The sequence below is a fragment of the Anomaloglossus baeobatrachus genome, chromosome 2 (genome assembly GCF_048569485.1).
Source record: "Anomaloglossus baeobatrachus isolate aAnoBae1 chromosome 2, aAnoBae1.hap1, whole genome shotgun sequence".
In the NCBI taxonomy this organism is placed as follows: Eukaryota; Metazoa; Chordata; class Amphibia; order Anura; family Aromobatidae; genus Anomaloglossus; species Anomaloglossus baeobatrachus.
Genome location: NC_134354.1, coordinates 536,437,055 through 536,452,880, shown reverse-complemented (window position 1 = coordinate 536,452,880; position 15,826 = coordinate 536,437,055). Strand labels below are relative to the sequence as shown.

General features: G+C 49.7%; 1 protein-coding gene across 1 annotated transcript in view; it reads right to left on the bottom strand.

Moving 5' to 3' along the window:
* The window catches only part of LOC142291809 (cohesin subunit SA-2-like), a 176,560-nt gene that overhangs the window by 124,184 nt on the left and 36,550 nt on the right, over positions 1–15,826 (bottom strand). Inside the window, 1 exon segment of the mRNA XM_075336634.1 lies at positions 7,961–8,037. Coding sequence (XP_075192749.1) covers positions 7,961–8,037 — 77 coding nt within the window.

Here is a 15,826-nt window from a genome sequence, read left to right as displayed (position 1 = left end):
AGCAAGTCTGGTCGGTCTGGTAGTGCCCACGGTTGGCCCACCGTGAGATGCCACAGATCCGGGTACCACGACCTCCTCGGCCAGTCTGGAGCGACGAGGATGGCGCGGCGGCAGTCGGACCTGATCTTGCGTAACACTCTGGGCAACAGTGCCAGAGGAGGAAACACATAAGGGAGTTGAAACTGCGACCAATCCTGAACTAAGGCGTCTGCCGCCAGAGCTCTGTGATCTTGAGACCGTGCCATGAATGTCGGGACCTTGTTGTTGTGCCGGGACGCCATTAGGTCGACGTCCGGCATCCCCCAGCGGCAACAGATCTCCTGAAACACGTCCGGGTGAAGGGACCATTCCCCTGCGTCCATGCCCTGGCGACTGAGAAAGTCTGCTTCCCAGTTTTCTACGCCCGGGATGTGAACTGCGGATATGGTGGAGGCTGTGGCTTCCACCCATAGCAGAATCTGCCGGACTTCCTGGAAGGCTTGCCGACTGCGTGTTCCGCCTTGGTGGTTGATGTATGCCACCGCTGTGGAGTTGTCCGACTGAATTCGGATCTGCTTGCCTTCCAGCCACGGCTGGAACGCCTTTAGGGCAAGATACACTGCCCTTATCTCCAGAACATTGATCTGAAGGGAGGACTCTAGCTGAGTCCAAGTACCCTGAGCCCTGTGGTGGAGAAAGACCGCTCCCCACCCTGACAGGCTCGCGTCCGTCGTGACCACAGCCCAGGATGGGGGCAGGAAGGATTTCCCCTTCGACAGAGAAGTGGGAAGAAGCCACCACTGAAGGGAAGCCTTGGCTGCCCGAGAAAGGGAGACGTTCCTGTCGAAGGACGCTGACTTCCTGTCCCATTTGCGGAGAATGTCCCATTGAAGTGGACGCAGATGAAACTGCGCAAAAGGAACTGCCTCCATTGCTGCTACCATCTTCCCTAGGAAGTGCATGAGGCGCCTCAAGGGGTGTGACTGGCCTTGAAGGAGAGATTGCACCCCTGTCTGTAGTGAACGCTGTTTGTCCAGCGGAAGCTTCACTATCGCTGAGAGAGTATGAAACTCCATGCCAAGATATGTCAGTGATTGGGCCGGTGTCAGATTTGACTTTGGAAAATTGATGATCCACCCGAAACTCTGGAGAGTCTCCAGAGCAATGTTCAGGCTGTGTTGGCATGCCACTTGAGAGGGTGCCTTGACAAGCAGATCGTCTAAGTAAGGGATCACCGAGTGTCCCTGAGAGTGCAGAACTGCTACTACTGTTGCCATGACCTTGGTGAAGACCCGTGGGGCTGTCGCCAGGCCGAAAGGCAGTGCCACGAACTGAAGGTGTTCGTCCCCTATGGCGAAACGCAGGAAGCGCTGATGCTCTGGAGCAATCGGTACGTGGAGATAAGCATCTTTGATGTCAATTGATGCTAGGAAATCTCCTTGGGACATTGAGGCGATGACGGAGCGGAGCGATTCCATCCGGAACCGCCTGGTTTTTACGTGTTTGTTGAGCAGTTTTAGGTCCAGAACAGGACGGAAGGATCCGTCCTTTTTCGGCACCACGAACAAGTTGGAGTAAAAACCGTGACCCTGTTGCTGAAAGGGAACAGGGATCACCACTCCTTCTGCCTTCAGAGTGCACACCGCCTGAAGAAGAGCATCGGCTCGCACGGGGGGCGGAGATGTTCTGAAGAATCGAGTCTGAGGACGAGAGCTGAACTCTATCCTGTAACCGTGAGACAGAATGTCTCTCACCCAACGGTCTTTTACCTGTGGCAGCCAGGCGTCGCAAAAGCGGGAAAGCCTGCCACAGACCGAGGATGCGGTGTGAGGAGGCAGAAAGTCATGAGGAGGCTGCTTTGGGAGCGGTTCCTCCGGCGGTCTTTTTAGGACATGACTTAGACCGCCATGAATCGGAGTTCCTCTGATCCTTCTGAGGCCTTTTGGACGAGGAGAATTGAGACCTGCCCGCGGACCGAAAGGACCGAAACCTCGATTGTACCTTCCGTGGTTGAGGTCTGTTTGGTTTGGACTGGGGTAAGGATGAGTCCTTTCCCTTGGATTGTTTAATGATTTCATCCAATCGCTCACCAAACAGGCGGTCGCCAGAAAATGGCAAACCGGTTAAGAACTTTTTGGAAGCAGAGTCTGCCTTCCATTCACGTAGCCACATGGCCCTGCGGACTGCCACCGAATTGGCGGATGCTACCGCCGTACGGCTCGCAGAGTCCAGGACAGCATTAATGGCGTAGGACGCAAACGCCGACGCCTGAGAGGTTAAGGACACCACTTGCGGAGCAGACGTACGTGTGACTGCATTAATCTGCGCATGACAAGCTGAGATAGCTTGGAGTGCCCATACGGCTGCGAATGCTGGAGCAAAAGACGCGCCGATAGCTTCATAGATGGATTTCAACCAGAGCTCCATCTGTCTGTCAGTGGCATCTTTGAGTGAAGCCCCATCTTCCACTGCAACTATGGATCTAGCCGCCAGTCTGGAGACTGGAGGATCCACCTTGGGACACTGAGCCCAGCCCTTGACAACGTCAGGGGGGAAGGGATAACGTGTATCCTTAAGGCGCTTGGAAAAACGCTTATCTGGACAAGCTCGGTGTTTCTGGACTGCCTCTCTGAAGTCAGAGTGATCCAGAAACGTACTCAATGTACGCTTGGGAAACCTGAAACGGAATTTCTCCTGCTGAGAAGCTGACTCCTCAATTGGAGGAGCTGGGGGAGAAATATCCAACACCTGATTGATGGTCGCTATAAGGTCATTCACTATGGCGTCACCTTCAGGTGTATCTAGGTTGAGAGCGGCCTCAGGATCAGAATCCTGATCTGCTACCTCCGCTTCATCATCCAGAGAGTCCTCCTGCTGAGACCCTGAACAGTGTGATGAAGTCGAGGGAATTTCCCAGCGAGCCCGCTTAGGCGGCCTGGGACTGCGGTCCGTGTCAGAGACCTCACCCTGGGACCTATGAGTCACCCCAGGAGCACTTTGCTGCTCCAACTGAGGGGGGCCTGGGGTCAATGATTCAACAGTGCCCGGGGCCTGAGTCACCGGTCTGGACTGTAAGGCTTCTAGTATCTTAGCAGACCATTTATCCATACTCTCAGACAGTTTGTCAGCAAATACTGCAAACTCCGTCCCTGTCACCTGGACAGTGGTAGCAGGTGGCTCCACCTGGGCCACCAGTAGCAGAGGCTCCGGCTGAGTAAGTGCCACAGGGGCCGAGCATTGCACACAATGAGGGTAGGTGGAACCTGCCGGTAGTATAGCCGCACATGAGGTACAGGTTGCAAAGTAAGCCTGTGCTTTGGCACCCTTGCTTTTTGCGGACGACATGCTGTTGTCTCCTCTGAGTACAATCCAGGAGGGTATATAGCCAAAAATCAACAGTGCGACCGTACAGTGTAAATGTATAGCATATAAGCATATATATATATGTACACTTCGGCACTCAGTGGGGCCAGCACCACAGGTGCGGCTTACCGACCGCCCTCAGCGGTTGTGTGACCACCAGATTCCCTGCCTGGGCCTCCCAGAGCCGTGTTGTCTCTCCTCTCCAGCGTCAGAAGTGCTGACAGGAATGGCTGCCGGCGTTCTGTGGGGAGGAGGGGGCCGTGGGCGTGCCCTAGAAAGTGCGGGAATCTGATGCCCCACTGTGCTGAGTGAGGGGGGAGGAGGATACAGAGTATGCTCCAGCCCTCAGCGCTGACGTTCTGTGCAGCGTCCCGCCCTTCCCCTGACTGGCAGGCCTGGGGGCGGGAATATGCGATACTAGGCCGCAAAAGCCGGGGACTAAAGTTATAAGCGCGGCCGGCAAATAAGCGCGGTCGGCGCGGTAGTCCCCGGCGCACTAACACACCCAGCAGTGCTGCAGTGTGTATGGCACAAGCGCTCCATGCGCGGTCCCCCACGGGGACACAGAGTACCTCACAGTAGCAGGGCCTTGTCCCTGACGATACCCGGCTCCTGTCCAGCAGATTCCCCAGGGGCTGCGGAGGGAGCACGGTCCCAGTGCCTGGAGACCGATTAGGATCCCACTTCACCCAGAGTCCATTAAGGGATGGGGAAGGAAAACAGCATGTGGCTCCTGCCTATGTACCCGCAATGGGTACCTCAACCTTAACAACACCGCCGACCAGAGTGGGGTGAGAAGGGAGCATGCCGGGGGCCCTGTTATGGGCCCTCTTTTCTTCCATCCGACATAGTCAGCAGCTGCTGCTGACTAAGATGTGGAGCTATGCGTGGATGTCAGCCTCCTTCGCACAAAGCATAAAAACTGAGGAGCCCGTGAGGCACGGGGGGTGTATAGGCAGAAGGGGAGGGGCTTTACACTTTTAAGTGTAATACTTTGTGTGGCCTCCGGAGGCAGAAGCTATACACCCAATTGTCTGGGTCTCCCAATGGAGCGACAAAGAAAGTACTTTTAACTCTCTTCTATGGCGGAGTCTCACTTTTCTGGTGCAGTGTTCCATATACACAAAGGGACAGAGATATCAGTTTTTGCCAGAATCTGGAGTAAACTGTTTGAAATATTGCGACCTTAAGGCATTTTTACCCCAGTCCTGAAAAGCTAGGTGAGAGGGAGCTTGTCTGAGTGTGGCTATCAAATCCATAACAATTTATGCCACAAAGGTGGTATCAAGTAAGGTAGAAATGTACAGGTGAGGCACAGCAGTTGAATGGTGCACCAACTTTAAGGCTATGTGCCCACGGGACTCTGTACCGCGGAAAACCTGCGGATTTAGCTGGATTTTCTAGATAAATCGACAGGTTTTAGCAAGTACAGGCACTCCCCATGTTATCCTATGGGACATGGGGAGTGTCTGTGTCCATGCTGCGGTATGTGTGGCTGTGGAATATGCTGCGGATGTCCCGCAGCCGCACGTAATTGCATGTCAATTATTCATGCGGAAATACCTGCGGAATTCCCGGCCGTCCACTATGGAGATAGATGCCGGGACTTCAGGTAAGCCGCATGAATGTCCGCAGGTTTATCACAGATATTTCGCTGTAGCGGGGAGCAGCTGCAGGAAACCTGCGGACGTACCTGCGGATATATCCGAAGGTACAAAGTCACGTGGGCACATAGCCTAAGAAGAGGTGCATTACTCCAGCACTCACTTCATCAGGACTGTCATACAAACCATCAGTCTTGATGAGTCGGGACCAGAGAAAATAAAGATGTTTTCTAACTTTGATGACAGCATTGATCAAACATTTGATCCCCCACAAGTGCTTGACAATGTCCCCAGGAAAATAATTATTTTTAAACCTGCTTAACTAAATCTGTTCAGTAAACAAGATAATGTATAATGTGGTTGATCTAACGAAAAAGAAAAGATCGGAGAAAAAATACTTATTTTAACAGATTCAAAATTAAACAAAATGAAGTTTAGCAAAATAAAACATGCTTACAAATATACATAAAATCTCCAGTGTGACCTCATTTTATTGTAACTTTGCCGATCTATTCATGTCTTGCACTATACTTTGTGTTTATCTGATATCTTACATGGCTAGATTATATCAACTTAAAAAAAATACTCAGACTGCCTTATAGAAATCACAGAGGATTCATCACTGGTAAGCAGTGTCAAGCAGAGAATTTCCCCTAAAATGGCACAAATAAAACACTAGAGTTTTTATGGGTAGACCATATTGTGCTGTTCTGCCGACTGTCAGCACACTCTCGAGACGGGTATGACCTAACCATGACAAATGCCGACCAAAGACAGATATCTGAGGAAACGTTGATCTGCAGCGTTGGATTTTTTCTGGCATTCTTGGATGCGGCCGTTCACATCATATGACCGGTATCGGCCATCTGAAATCAGTAATGTATGGCCAGCTTTAGTGATATCAATGTCTATAGAGATGAGGAGTACAGTTACTTTAAAAGGTTTTCATATCATGCTCACAAACAAACATATTTTAGTAGGATTTTATGCAATATACCAACACAAAGTAGCAAGCATTTGTGAAGTGTAAAGGAAAAGATACGTGGTTTTCTAAATTTTAAAAATATAAATATGAAAAAGTCGCCTAATTAGGAAATTGAGTCCTTCTATGTGTAATTTATTCTCAGTATTACTGCAGATGTTCTGTGAAGACATCAAAGGTTTGTTTAAGATCATTAGGGATCAAACATCATGAAAACCAAGGAACACACTAGACAGGTCAGGGATAAAGTTGTGGAGAAGAGTAAAGCAAGGTTAGGTTATAAAAAAAAAAAAAATAGCCCAAGCAGTGAACAACTCACAGAGGACTGTTCAATCCATCATGCAAAAATAGGAGTATGGGACAACTGCAAAATTACTAAGACTCGGCTGTCCACCTAAACTGACATCCCAAGCAAGGTTTACTTAGAGAAGCAGCCAAGAGGCCCATGATCCCTGTGGAGAAACTGAAGAGATCGACAACTCAGGTGGCAGAATCTGTCGACAGGACAACTATTAGTCATATACTCAACAAATCTGTTTTTTATGGAAGAGTGACAAGAAGAAAGTCATTTTTGAAAGCAAATCATAAGAAGTCCATTTGCAAAAAGCCCTGTAGGGGACAGGGATAGCATGTAGAAAAAGGTGCTGCAGATAAGACCACAGTAGAACTTTAAGGTCTGAATGCAAAACAGTGGTGGAAAACTAACACCGCACAACACCCTGAAAACAATATCAACACCGTCAAACATGGTGGTGACAGCATCATGCTCTGGGGAGACTTTTCTTCAACAAGGACAGGGAAGGTGGTCACGGTTGATGGGAAAATAGATGGTGCTAACTAAGTACAACGCAATGCTGGAAGAAACCACGTTGGAGGATGCAAAAAACTGGGGAGTAGGTTCACTGTCCAGCAGGACAGTGACCCTAAACACAATGCCAAAGCTACAATGGAGTAGTTAAGATAAGGGGGCACCCAACTTGTGGCTCAGGAACTATATGCAGCTCATGGGCCCATGATGTGTGGCTAGCAGCTGTCTGAAAGCTTGGTATATTAGCACCAGCTTTAGTAAACAGCTGTGAAGAGCAGATGTGGATGCGGACTAGATGGGGGAGGGAGAGATAAATATGGTAAGCTGGAGAAAAATGATATAACCAGTTAAAGGGGTGCTTGAATCTGGATGCAGTGATGTGGTGAGTATACTTGATGTAAGAATACTGAATACAGGTAAAGTGGGTACTCCTGGAAGTATACTGCCTATAAGTGGGCACAATTTCTTGGTGTGCTGTTTGTGCAGAAGCTTTGGCTGTCTTTATACCAAGTACTGAGTATCACTATTATGAGGGTAGGGGGCGCTGAATGTTGCTCACAACCATCTCTCAGAGCTAATGTGTGTGTCATGGTAAGACACGTTGTGGACCACTGGTTTAGATCAATGAATATGTATGAGTTTGAATGGCCCAGTCAAAGTCCGGCCCTAAATCCCATTGAGAATCTGTGACAAGACTTGAGAATTGCTGTTCACAGTTGCTTTCATCCAATTTCACTGAGCTAGTGTGCAAAGAAGAATGGGCAAAAATTTCAGTTTCTAGATGTGCAGAGCTGGTAGAGACATACCCCAAAAGACTTGCAGTAGTAACTGCAGCGAAAGGTGGTCCTACAAAGTATTGACTCAGGGGGCTGAATATGTACAAGTGCACATCACAATTGTCAGATTTGTGTTTTTAAAATACTTAGAAAACCACGTATCATTTCCTTTACACTTCACAGATACTTGCTATTTACTGTTAGTATATCATATAGAATCTCAATAAAATAGATTTAAGTTTGTGAGTGTAGTGTGAAAAAAAAATGGAAAAATGAATAGGGTATGAATACTCTTTAAGGCACTGTACCAACTAATGAAGCGGTTATGATCATTCCTCATGTGCGTCATAGTGGTGTGCCAGATTTCATAGGAAATTATATATCTAAATAAAAGCTAAAGATAGAGATGTTGTCTGAAGAGAAAAACATGCCATATACATCCGTGTACCTCATCAAACTCTTCCGTCAGCTTTTGCATTATGTTTCTGTTGTTTGGATTCTGGAAAAGCTCTGCTGTGACCACCCCTGTGCAGATACAAAGAAAGGGCTTTCATGTACACACAAGTAACGCTATATGCGGAGCACATGCCTGAAATATGAGATGAAGTCCTTCTAAGACATAGTAACTTACAATGTGTTCAAGAAAACAAATCGAATTCCTGAAACATGAGCCCAACAAATTCACAAATGATTTTCCACTCCAGATTCTTTTAGTGTATAGTATATCTGTGTGGGGGAAGCTCATAAATAACAAACACTACAATCCCACTTACAGAAATGCCATGTCTGCCCACCCAAGTGAGTATGTCACATTAAATACCAGATATAAATAACAAGGACGAGTCGAAGCTTAAGACTATTGCCTGTGTCTTTTTATTTATAAAAAAAAATATTGAATAATGCCATAACAATATGCATTTTATTTAAATTATGGTAATTAGATAAACCTGGCATGTGTTTTAGGACTCTGGAAACACTCCTGTAAAACGGTTTTATTAGGGGATACAGAAATCAAGGGTGTTGACTGCTGCCACCAGGAGACTGACACTAAAAAACGAAAAAAGTCAGCTCTTCCTTTGGAGGCTACACTCCCTACTGGCATCTGGCAAAACCAGCTTAGATTAGTGTCACATAGGAGGCAGACACAGTCCTTTGCCTTTTGCTCCTCACCTGTCTGCCCTCTAGAGAACAGTGCACACAAAGGATGGACGGTGAAGAAAAAAGTATCTTGGATCCTGAAATATTGTTTACAGAGCAGCTTCGCTTAGCTGCCTAGAGGCCAGCACTCCAGGACCTGGAAGGCCTTGTCTGTCAGCTTAGGGACTGACACTATTGAGGTTTTACGAGGAGAGCTCTTCTCCTCCTGGGACTAAACTTGATCTGGTTTTCTTCTCTCTATCATGTTTGACCTCAGAGAAATCCGCTCAAGCCAGCCAACCCAATCCGCTTGGTCACCCATTTTACATACTCCACATACAAGCGCAAACTGCCGTCCCGGCCAGCCTATACCGACCTAAGCATGTCTGCCACCTCTGCCACAGCCTGTCCAGGAGTCACACTTGGCTCACGATGAGAGTCAATCCCCCTGAATAGACTATAGCTCTATATCACTTGGTTCCTGAACTAACCAAAATTTCCCAGTCCTTGGTTATCATAATGGAACATCTGCCTCTCTCCTCTCCTTCCCCTGGTGCTGTGACAACTATCCAGGGTAAGTCAGACCCATCAGCTACTATTTACCATCATGGACTCAAATGAAAAGTTCAACAATTTCAATCTTTATTCAAAATGGGTTAACATACAAGAAGGGAATTTTGTTACTTACCGTAAATTCCTTTTCTTCTAGCTCTTATTGGGAGACCCAGACGATTGGGGTATAGCTACTGCCCTCTGGAGGCCACACAAAGCACTACATCAAAAGTGCAAGGCCCCTCCCCCTCTGGCTATACCCCCCCCGTGGTATCACGGGTTCTCCAGTTTTAGTGCCAAAGCAAGAAGGAGGAAGCCAATAACTGGTTTAAACAAATTAACTCCGAATAACATCGGAGAACTGAAAAACCGTTCAACATGAACAACATGTGTACCCGCAAACAACAAAAAAACATCCCGAAGGACAACAGGGCGGGTGCTGGGTCTCCCAATAAGAGCTAGAAGAAAAGGAATTTACGGTAAGTAACAAAATTCCCTTCTTCTTCAGCGCTCTATTGGGAGACCCAGACGATTGGGACGTCCAAAAGCTGTCCCTGGGTGGGTAAAGAAATACCTCATGTTAGAGCTGCAAAACAGCCCTCCCCTACGGGGGTGTCACTGCCGCCTGCAGGACTCTTCTACCTAAGCTGGCATCCGCCGAAGCATAGGTATGCACCTGATAATGCTTGGTGAAAGTGTGCAGACTGGACCAGGTAGCTGCCTGGCACACCTGTTGAGCCGAAGCCTGGTGACGTAATGCCCAGGACGCACCCACGGCTCTGGTTGAGTGGGCTTTAAGCCCTGAAGGAACCGGAAGCCCCGCAGAACGGTAGGCCTCTAGAATTGGTTCTTTGATCCATCGAGCCAGGGTGGCTTTAGAAGCCTGCAACCCCTTGCGCGGACCAGCGACAAGGACAAAAAAGTGCATCGGCCCGGCGCATGGGCGCCGTGCGGGAAATGTAGATTCTGAGTGCTCTCACCAAATCTAGCAAACGTAAATCATTCTCATACCGGTGAACCGGATGAGTGCAAAAAGACGGTAAGGAGATATCCTGATTAAGATGAAACGAGGATACGACCTTAGGGAGAAACTCCGGAATGGGGCGCAGCACTACCTTGTCCTGGTGAAACACCAGGAAGGGAGCCTTGGATGACAGAGCTGCCAGCTCAGACACTCGCCGAAGCGATGTGATCGCAACGAGAAACGCCACCTTCTGTGACAGGCGAGAAAAAGAAACTTCCTTCAGAGTCTCGAAAGGCGGCTTCTGGAGAGCAACTAGAACCCTGTTCAGATCCCATGGATCTAACGGCCGCTTGTACGGGGGTACGATATGACAAACCCCCTGCGGGAACGTGCACACCTTAGAAAGACGTGCTAGCCGCTTCTGAAAAAAACACGGATAGTGCTGAGACTTGCCCTTTGAGGGAGTCGAGCGACGAGCCCTTTTCTGACTCCTATTGTAGGAAGGAAAGAAAAGTAGGCAATGCAAATGGCCAGGGAGACACTCCCTGAGTAGAGCACCAGAATAAGAAAATCTTCCACGTTCTGTGGTATATCTTAGCAGACGTGGGCTTCCTAGCCAGTCTCATGGTGGCAACGACCCCTTGGGATAATCCTGAAGACGCTAGGATCCAGGACACAAAAGCCACCCAGTCAGGTTCAGGGCCGCAGAAGTCCGATGGAGAAAACGGCCCTTGGGACAGTAAGTCTGGTCGGTCTGGTAGTGACCACGGTCGGCCGACCGTGAGATGCCACAGATCCGGGTACCACGATCTCCTCGGCCAGTCTGGTGCGACGAGTATGACTCGGCTGCAATCGGATCTGATTTTGCGCAGTACTCTGGGCAAGAGTGCCAGAGGTGGAAACACATATGTGAGCCGGAACTGCGACCAATCTTGCACTAAGGCGTCTGCCGCCAGAGCTCTGTGATCGCGCGATCGTGCCATAAATGCCGGGACCTTGTTGGTGTGCCGAGACGCCATTAGGTCGACGTCCGGCACCCCCCAGCGGCAACAGATTTCCTGAAACACGTCCGAGTGAAGGGACCATTCCCCCGCGTCCATACCCTGGCGACTGAGGAAGTCTGCTTCCCAGTTTTCTACGCCCGGGATGTGAACTGCGGATATGGTGGATGCTGTGTCCTCCACCCACATGAGGATTCGCCGGACTTCCTGGAAGGCTTGCTGACTGCGCGCCCCTTCTTGGTGGTTGATGTATGCCACCGCTGTGGAGATGTCCGACTGGATTCGGATCTGCTCTCTTTCTAGCCACTTCTAGAAGGCTAATAGGGTAAGATACCCTGCCCCGATTTGAACATCGATCTGAAGGGTGGACTCCTGCTGAGTCCACGTCCCCTGAGCCATGTGGCGGAGACAAACTGCTCCCCACCCTGACAGACTCGTATCTGTCGTGACCAGTGCCCAGGATGGGGGCTATGGCTACTATAGCAGAGAGTCCTCGGCCGTCTGGGAAAGGGAGACTTCCCTGTCCAGGGAGGTTGACTGCCCGTCCCATTGGCGGAGAATGTCCCATTGCCGTTGGCGCAGATGAAACTGCGCAAAGAGAACTGCCTCGATGGCTGCCACCATCTTCCTTAGGAAGTGCATGAGGCGCCTTAAGGGGTGCGACTGGCCTTGAAGGAGAGACTGCACCTCTGTCTGCAGTGAACGCTGCTTGTTCAGCGGAAGCTTCACTATTGCTGATAGAGTATGAAACTCCATGCCGAGATACGTTAGTGATTGAGTCGGAGACAGATTTGACCTTGCCAAATTGATGATCCACCCGAAAGTCTGGAGAGTCTCCAGCGTAACATTCAGGCTGCATTGGCATGCCTCGAGGGAGGGTGCTTTGACGAGTAGATCGTCCAAGTATGGGATCACCGGGTGTCCCTGAAAGTGCAAGACTGCTACCACTGCTGCCAGGACCTTGGTGAACACCCGTGGGGCTGTCGCCAGACTGAATGGCAGAGCTACGAACTGAAGATGTTCGTCTCCTATCACAAAACGTAGAAAACGTTGGTGCTCCGTAGCAATTGGCACGTGGAGATAGGCATCTTTGATGTCTGTTGAGGCAAGGAAGTCTCCTCGAGACATTGAGGTAATGACGGATCGGAGGGATCCCATCCGGAACCGCCTGGAGTTCGCATGCTCGTTGAGCAGTGTCAGGACCAGAACGGGACGGAAGGAACCGTCCTTTTTTGGAGCCACAAAGAGATTGGAGTACAAACCCTCGCCCTCGTTCCTGAGGGGGGACCGGGATCACCACTCCTTCTGCTCTTAGAGCATCCACCGCCTGCAGCAGGGAAATGGAGTCGGAGGACGAGATTAGAACACTGTCCTGTGCACGTGAGCACAATGTTCGCCACCCACCGGTCTGTGACCTGTGGCAGCTAAATGTCGCCAAAGGCGGGGGGTTCTGCCATCAACCGCGGATGCGGAGAGAGAGAGAGAACTGAGAGTCCTGAGGAGACCGCCTTGTAGCGGTTCCTCCGACTGCCTTCCTTGGGCGTGATTGAGCCCGGCCGGAATCTGAGCCCGTCTGAGGTTTAGTAGCCCTTTTGCCCGAGGACAATTGGGACCTACCGGAGCTTGGGAAGGACCGAAACCTCGACTGTACTTTTAGGACAGTATTAACAGGGTAAGTCGCAGTGCAGACATTGCGGGTTACGGACGCCTCTGCGGTACAGATGTCCCTGTGCTCAAGGCCAGCTGCGCAAGAACAGCTGAAAAGGTTATGTTGCCTATACGGCTGTGGATGCCGGAGCAACCGACACGCCGATAGCTTCCTAGACAGATTTCAACCAGAGTCCATCTGTCTGTGACTGGCGTCTATAGCATACAGGCATAAAGTACAAATGACCACTGCAGCACAAGCAATACAAGCAGCATAGAAGCCTGTGCCCTGGCACCCCTGCTCCTATGCTGCTGTATACTAGTCATCTAGGGGAATATAGCCAAGAGTGACCCTACAGTGCAATGTATAGCATACAAGCACAAGTACAAATGAACACTGCAGCACATGCAATACAAGCAGCATAGAAGCCTGTGCCCTGGCACCCCAGCTCTTCTGCTGCTGTAGACAAGTCATCCAGGGGAATATAGCCCAGAAGAGTGACCATACAGTGCAATGTATAGCATACAAGCACAAGTACAAATGCACACTGCAGCCCATGCAATACAAGCAGCATAGAAAAAAACCTGTGCCCCAGCACCCTTGGTTTTCTGCTGCTGTAGTCTAGCCATTCCAGGAGAATATAGCTAAGACTAGCGACTGTACAGTGCAATGTATAACACATAAACACAAATGAACACCTCAGTCGTGCAATACAAGCAGCCTAGAAAGCCTGTGCCTTAGCACACCTGCTTTCCTGCTGCTAATGTGTCGCTCCCCAAGCGGGCATATAGCGACCTGTGCAGTTAAAAACAACACATGTACACACTGCAGTTATCTGTGGTCAGCACTATGTGTGCCGCTTACCGCCCGCCTATAAGCGGGTGTATGATCGCCACCGTCCTGCCTGGTTGCCGAAATCCGAGCTCGGACTTCAGTAATGGCTGCCGGCTTCTTCCCCAGCTCATGTGAGGAGGGGCGGGCCGTGGGCGTGCCCCCAAGGCAGAGCGGGAATCCGGCGCCCGACAGTGTGCAGTGAGAGGGCTGGAGCATGTAAAAAAGGCTCCAGCCCTCGGCGCTGCTGATTGCTCAGCGCCTGTCCCCTTCCCTGAGTGACAGGGAGGGGGCGGGAACGAAGCGGCACTAGGCCGCAGAAGCCGGGGACTGGATTTATAAGCGCCGCCGCCGTAAAAGCGCGGTCGGCGCCCAGTCCCCGGCGAACTACAAGTCCCAGCCGCGCCGCCGCTCCCGGAGCGTCCGGCGCGGTAGTTCCCAAAACACAAAGTCACTCAGCAAAGCTGCAGTGACTGTAACCCATTACTGTCCCCGGCGCACTAGCACACCCAGCAAGTCTGGAGTGTGCTGTGCCTGTGTGTACGGGGACACAGAGTACCTGTAATGGTGCAGGGCCATGTCCCTGAACGGTACTCCAGCTCCGAATCCAGCAGGTTCAAATGGGTCTGTGGATGGAGCCCGGCGTCAGAGCTTTGAGGCCGGCAGGATCCCACTTCCACAGAGCCCCTCAGGGGGATGTGGAAGGAAAACAGCATGTCAGGCTCCAGCCCTGTACCAGCAATAGGTACCTCAACCTTACAACACCATCCAGGGGTGAGAAGGGAGCATGCTGGGGACACTATATGTGTCCTCTTTTCTTCCATCCGAAATAGTCAGCAGCTACTGCTGACTAAAATCTGTGGAGCTATGCGTGGATGTCTGACCTCCTTCGCACACAAAGCTAAAACTGGAGAACCCGTGATACCACGGGGGGGGTATAGCCAGAGGGGGAGGGGCCTTGCACTTTTGATGTAGTGCTTTGTGTGGCCTCCAGAGGGCAGTAGCTATACCCCAATCGTCTGGGTCTCCCAATAGAGCGCTGAAGAAATACATTATACACAATAATTATAAATTCAAATTGGGATGTATCAAAATTACAGTAAACAGCTCAATAAGTGACACACTGCTGGAATCATGGTCTCTGCCGCTACATTATGCTGCTCTCAGAGGAGGTAGCAAAAGCCTGGTGACAGATTCCCTGTAACGTAATTTCCCTAATTACTGGTCAGCTATATACCCCAGCTTTTGCACCCCACATCAAGCCCCTTCCAAAGAAGCACTTTTGCGAAAATTGCGTCGGGGTTGCTGCTCCCACGAGGTCTGGTAAATGGCATCCAGCTTAATTCACTGGGTATGACTGTCTCCCCAATGGAGAGTGAGATTTATGAATATTTTTTTATTAATTATTTCTTAATATTACTGCATAAACTTTTATTGCACTTGTACTAGAATTTAATTTCTCAGGATTGCTGCGTAACAACTAGTATTCATATTACTCTAGTTGTACAGCAATTCGTAGACAGTGTGAGCTTGTATTGCTGTATTGCTCGCCTGCCACCTAGTGGCTTTCTCCATTTCTTTTCTATTGGGATTATAGTGTATTATTGTAGCACATTTAAACTGATGTTTGATCTAGTGGATTCTACATATATCCATTTATGAAACACTGAATTATCGGGTTTTATTACATCAATGCATTACTGTGGCTAGACCAGTTATATTATTAATACACTACCGGAAAAATAGTATCAACTAAGTGAATCAGGAGTGAAATTCTTCCTCCTCTTTGTGCCCTTCTCTGCTAACACTGATCGTGTGCACTCACCCTAATGAAAACGTTTTGTAGAAGATAGTGCATGTTAGTAAGGCATCACTCCAGCGTTTTTGTTTTTTTATTGCACTGCTGGAGTGGTGCTTGAAGCTAGGTGCCCTGACCCCTATCTCATCTTCATCTGCTGCCATCTTCATCTGCTATCACCGCCACTGCTGCTTGTCTCATGTAAATTGTGACAGGACGGCAGCTCCAGTATTTCATGGAGCGCACTGGAGGTCACAACTCAATACAAGTCTATGAGGGCCTCATTCTGGCTTTCATAGAGATGCATTGGGAGCTTGTGATGTTATTTCTGACTTCCAGCCAGTTAGAAGATACAGTCACAAGATAGCACTGTGGGACCAGAG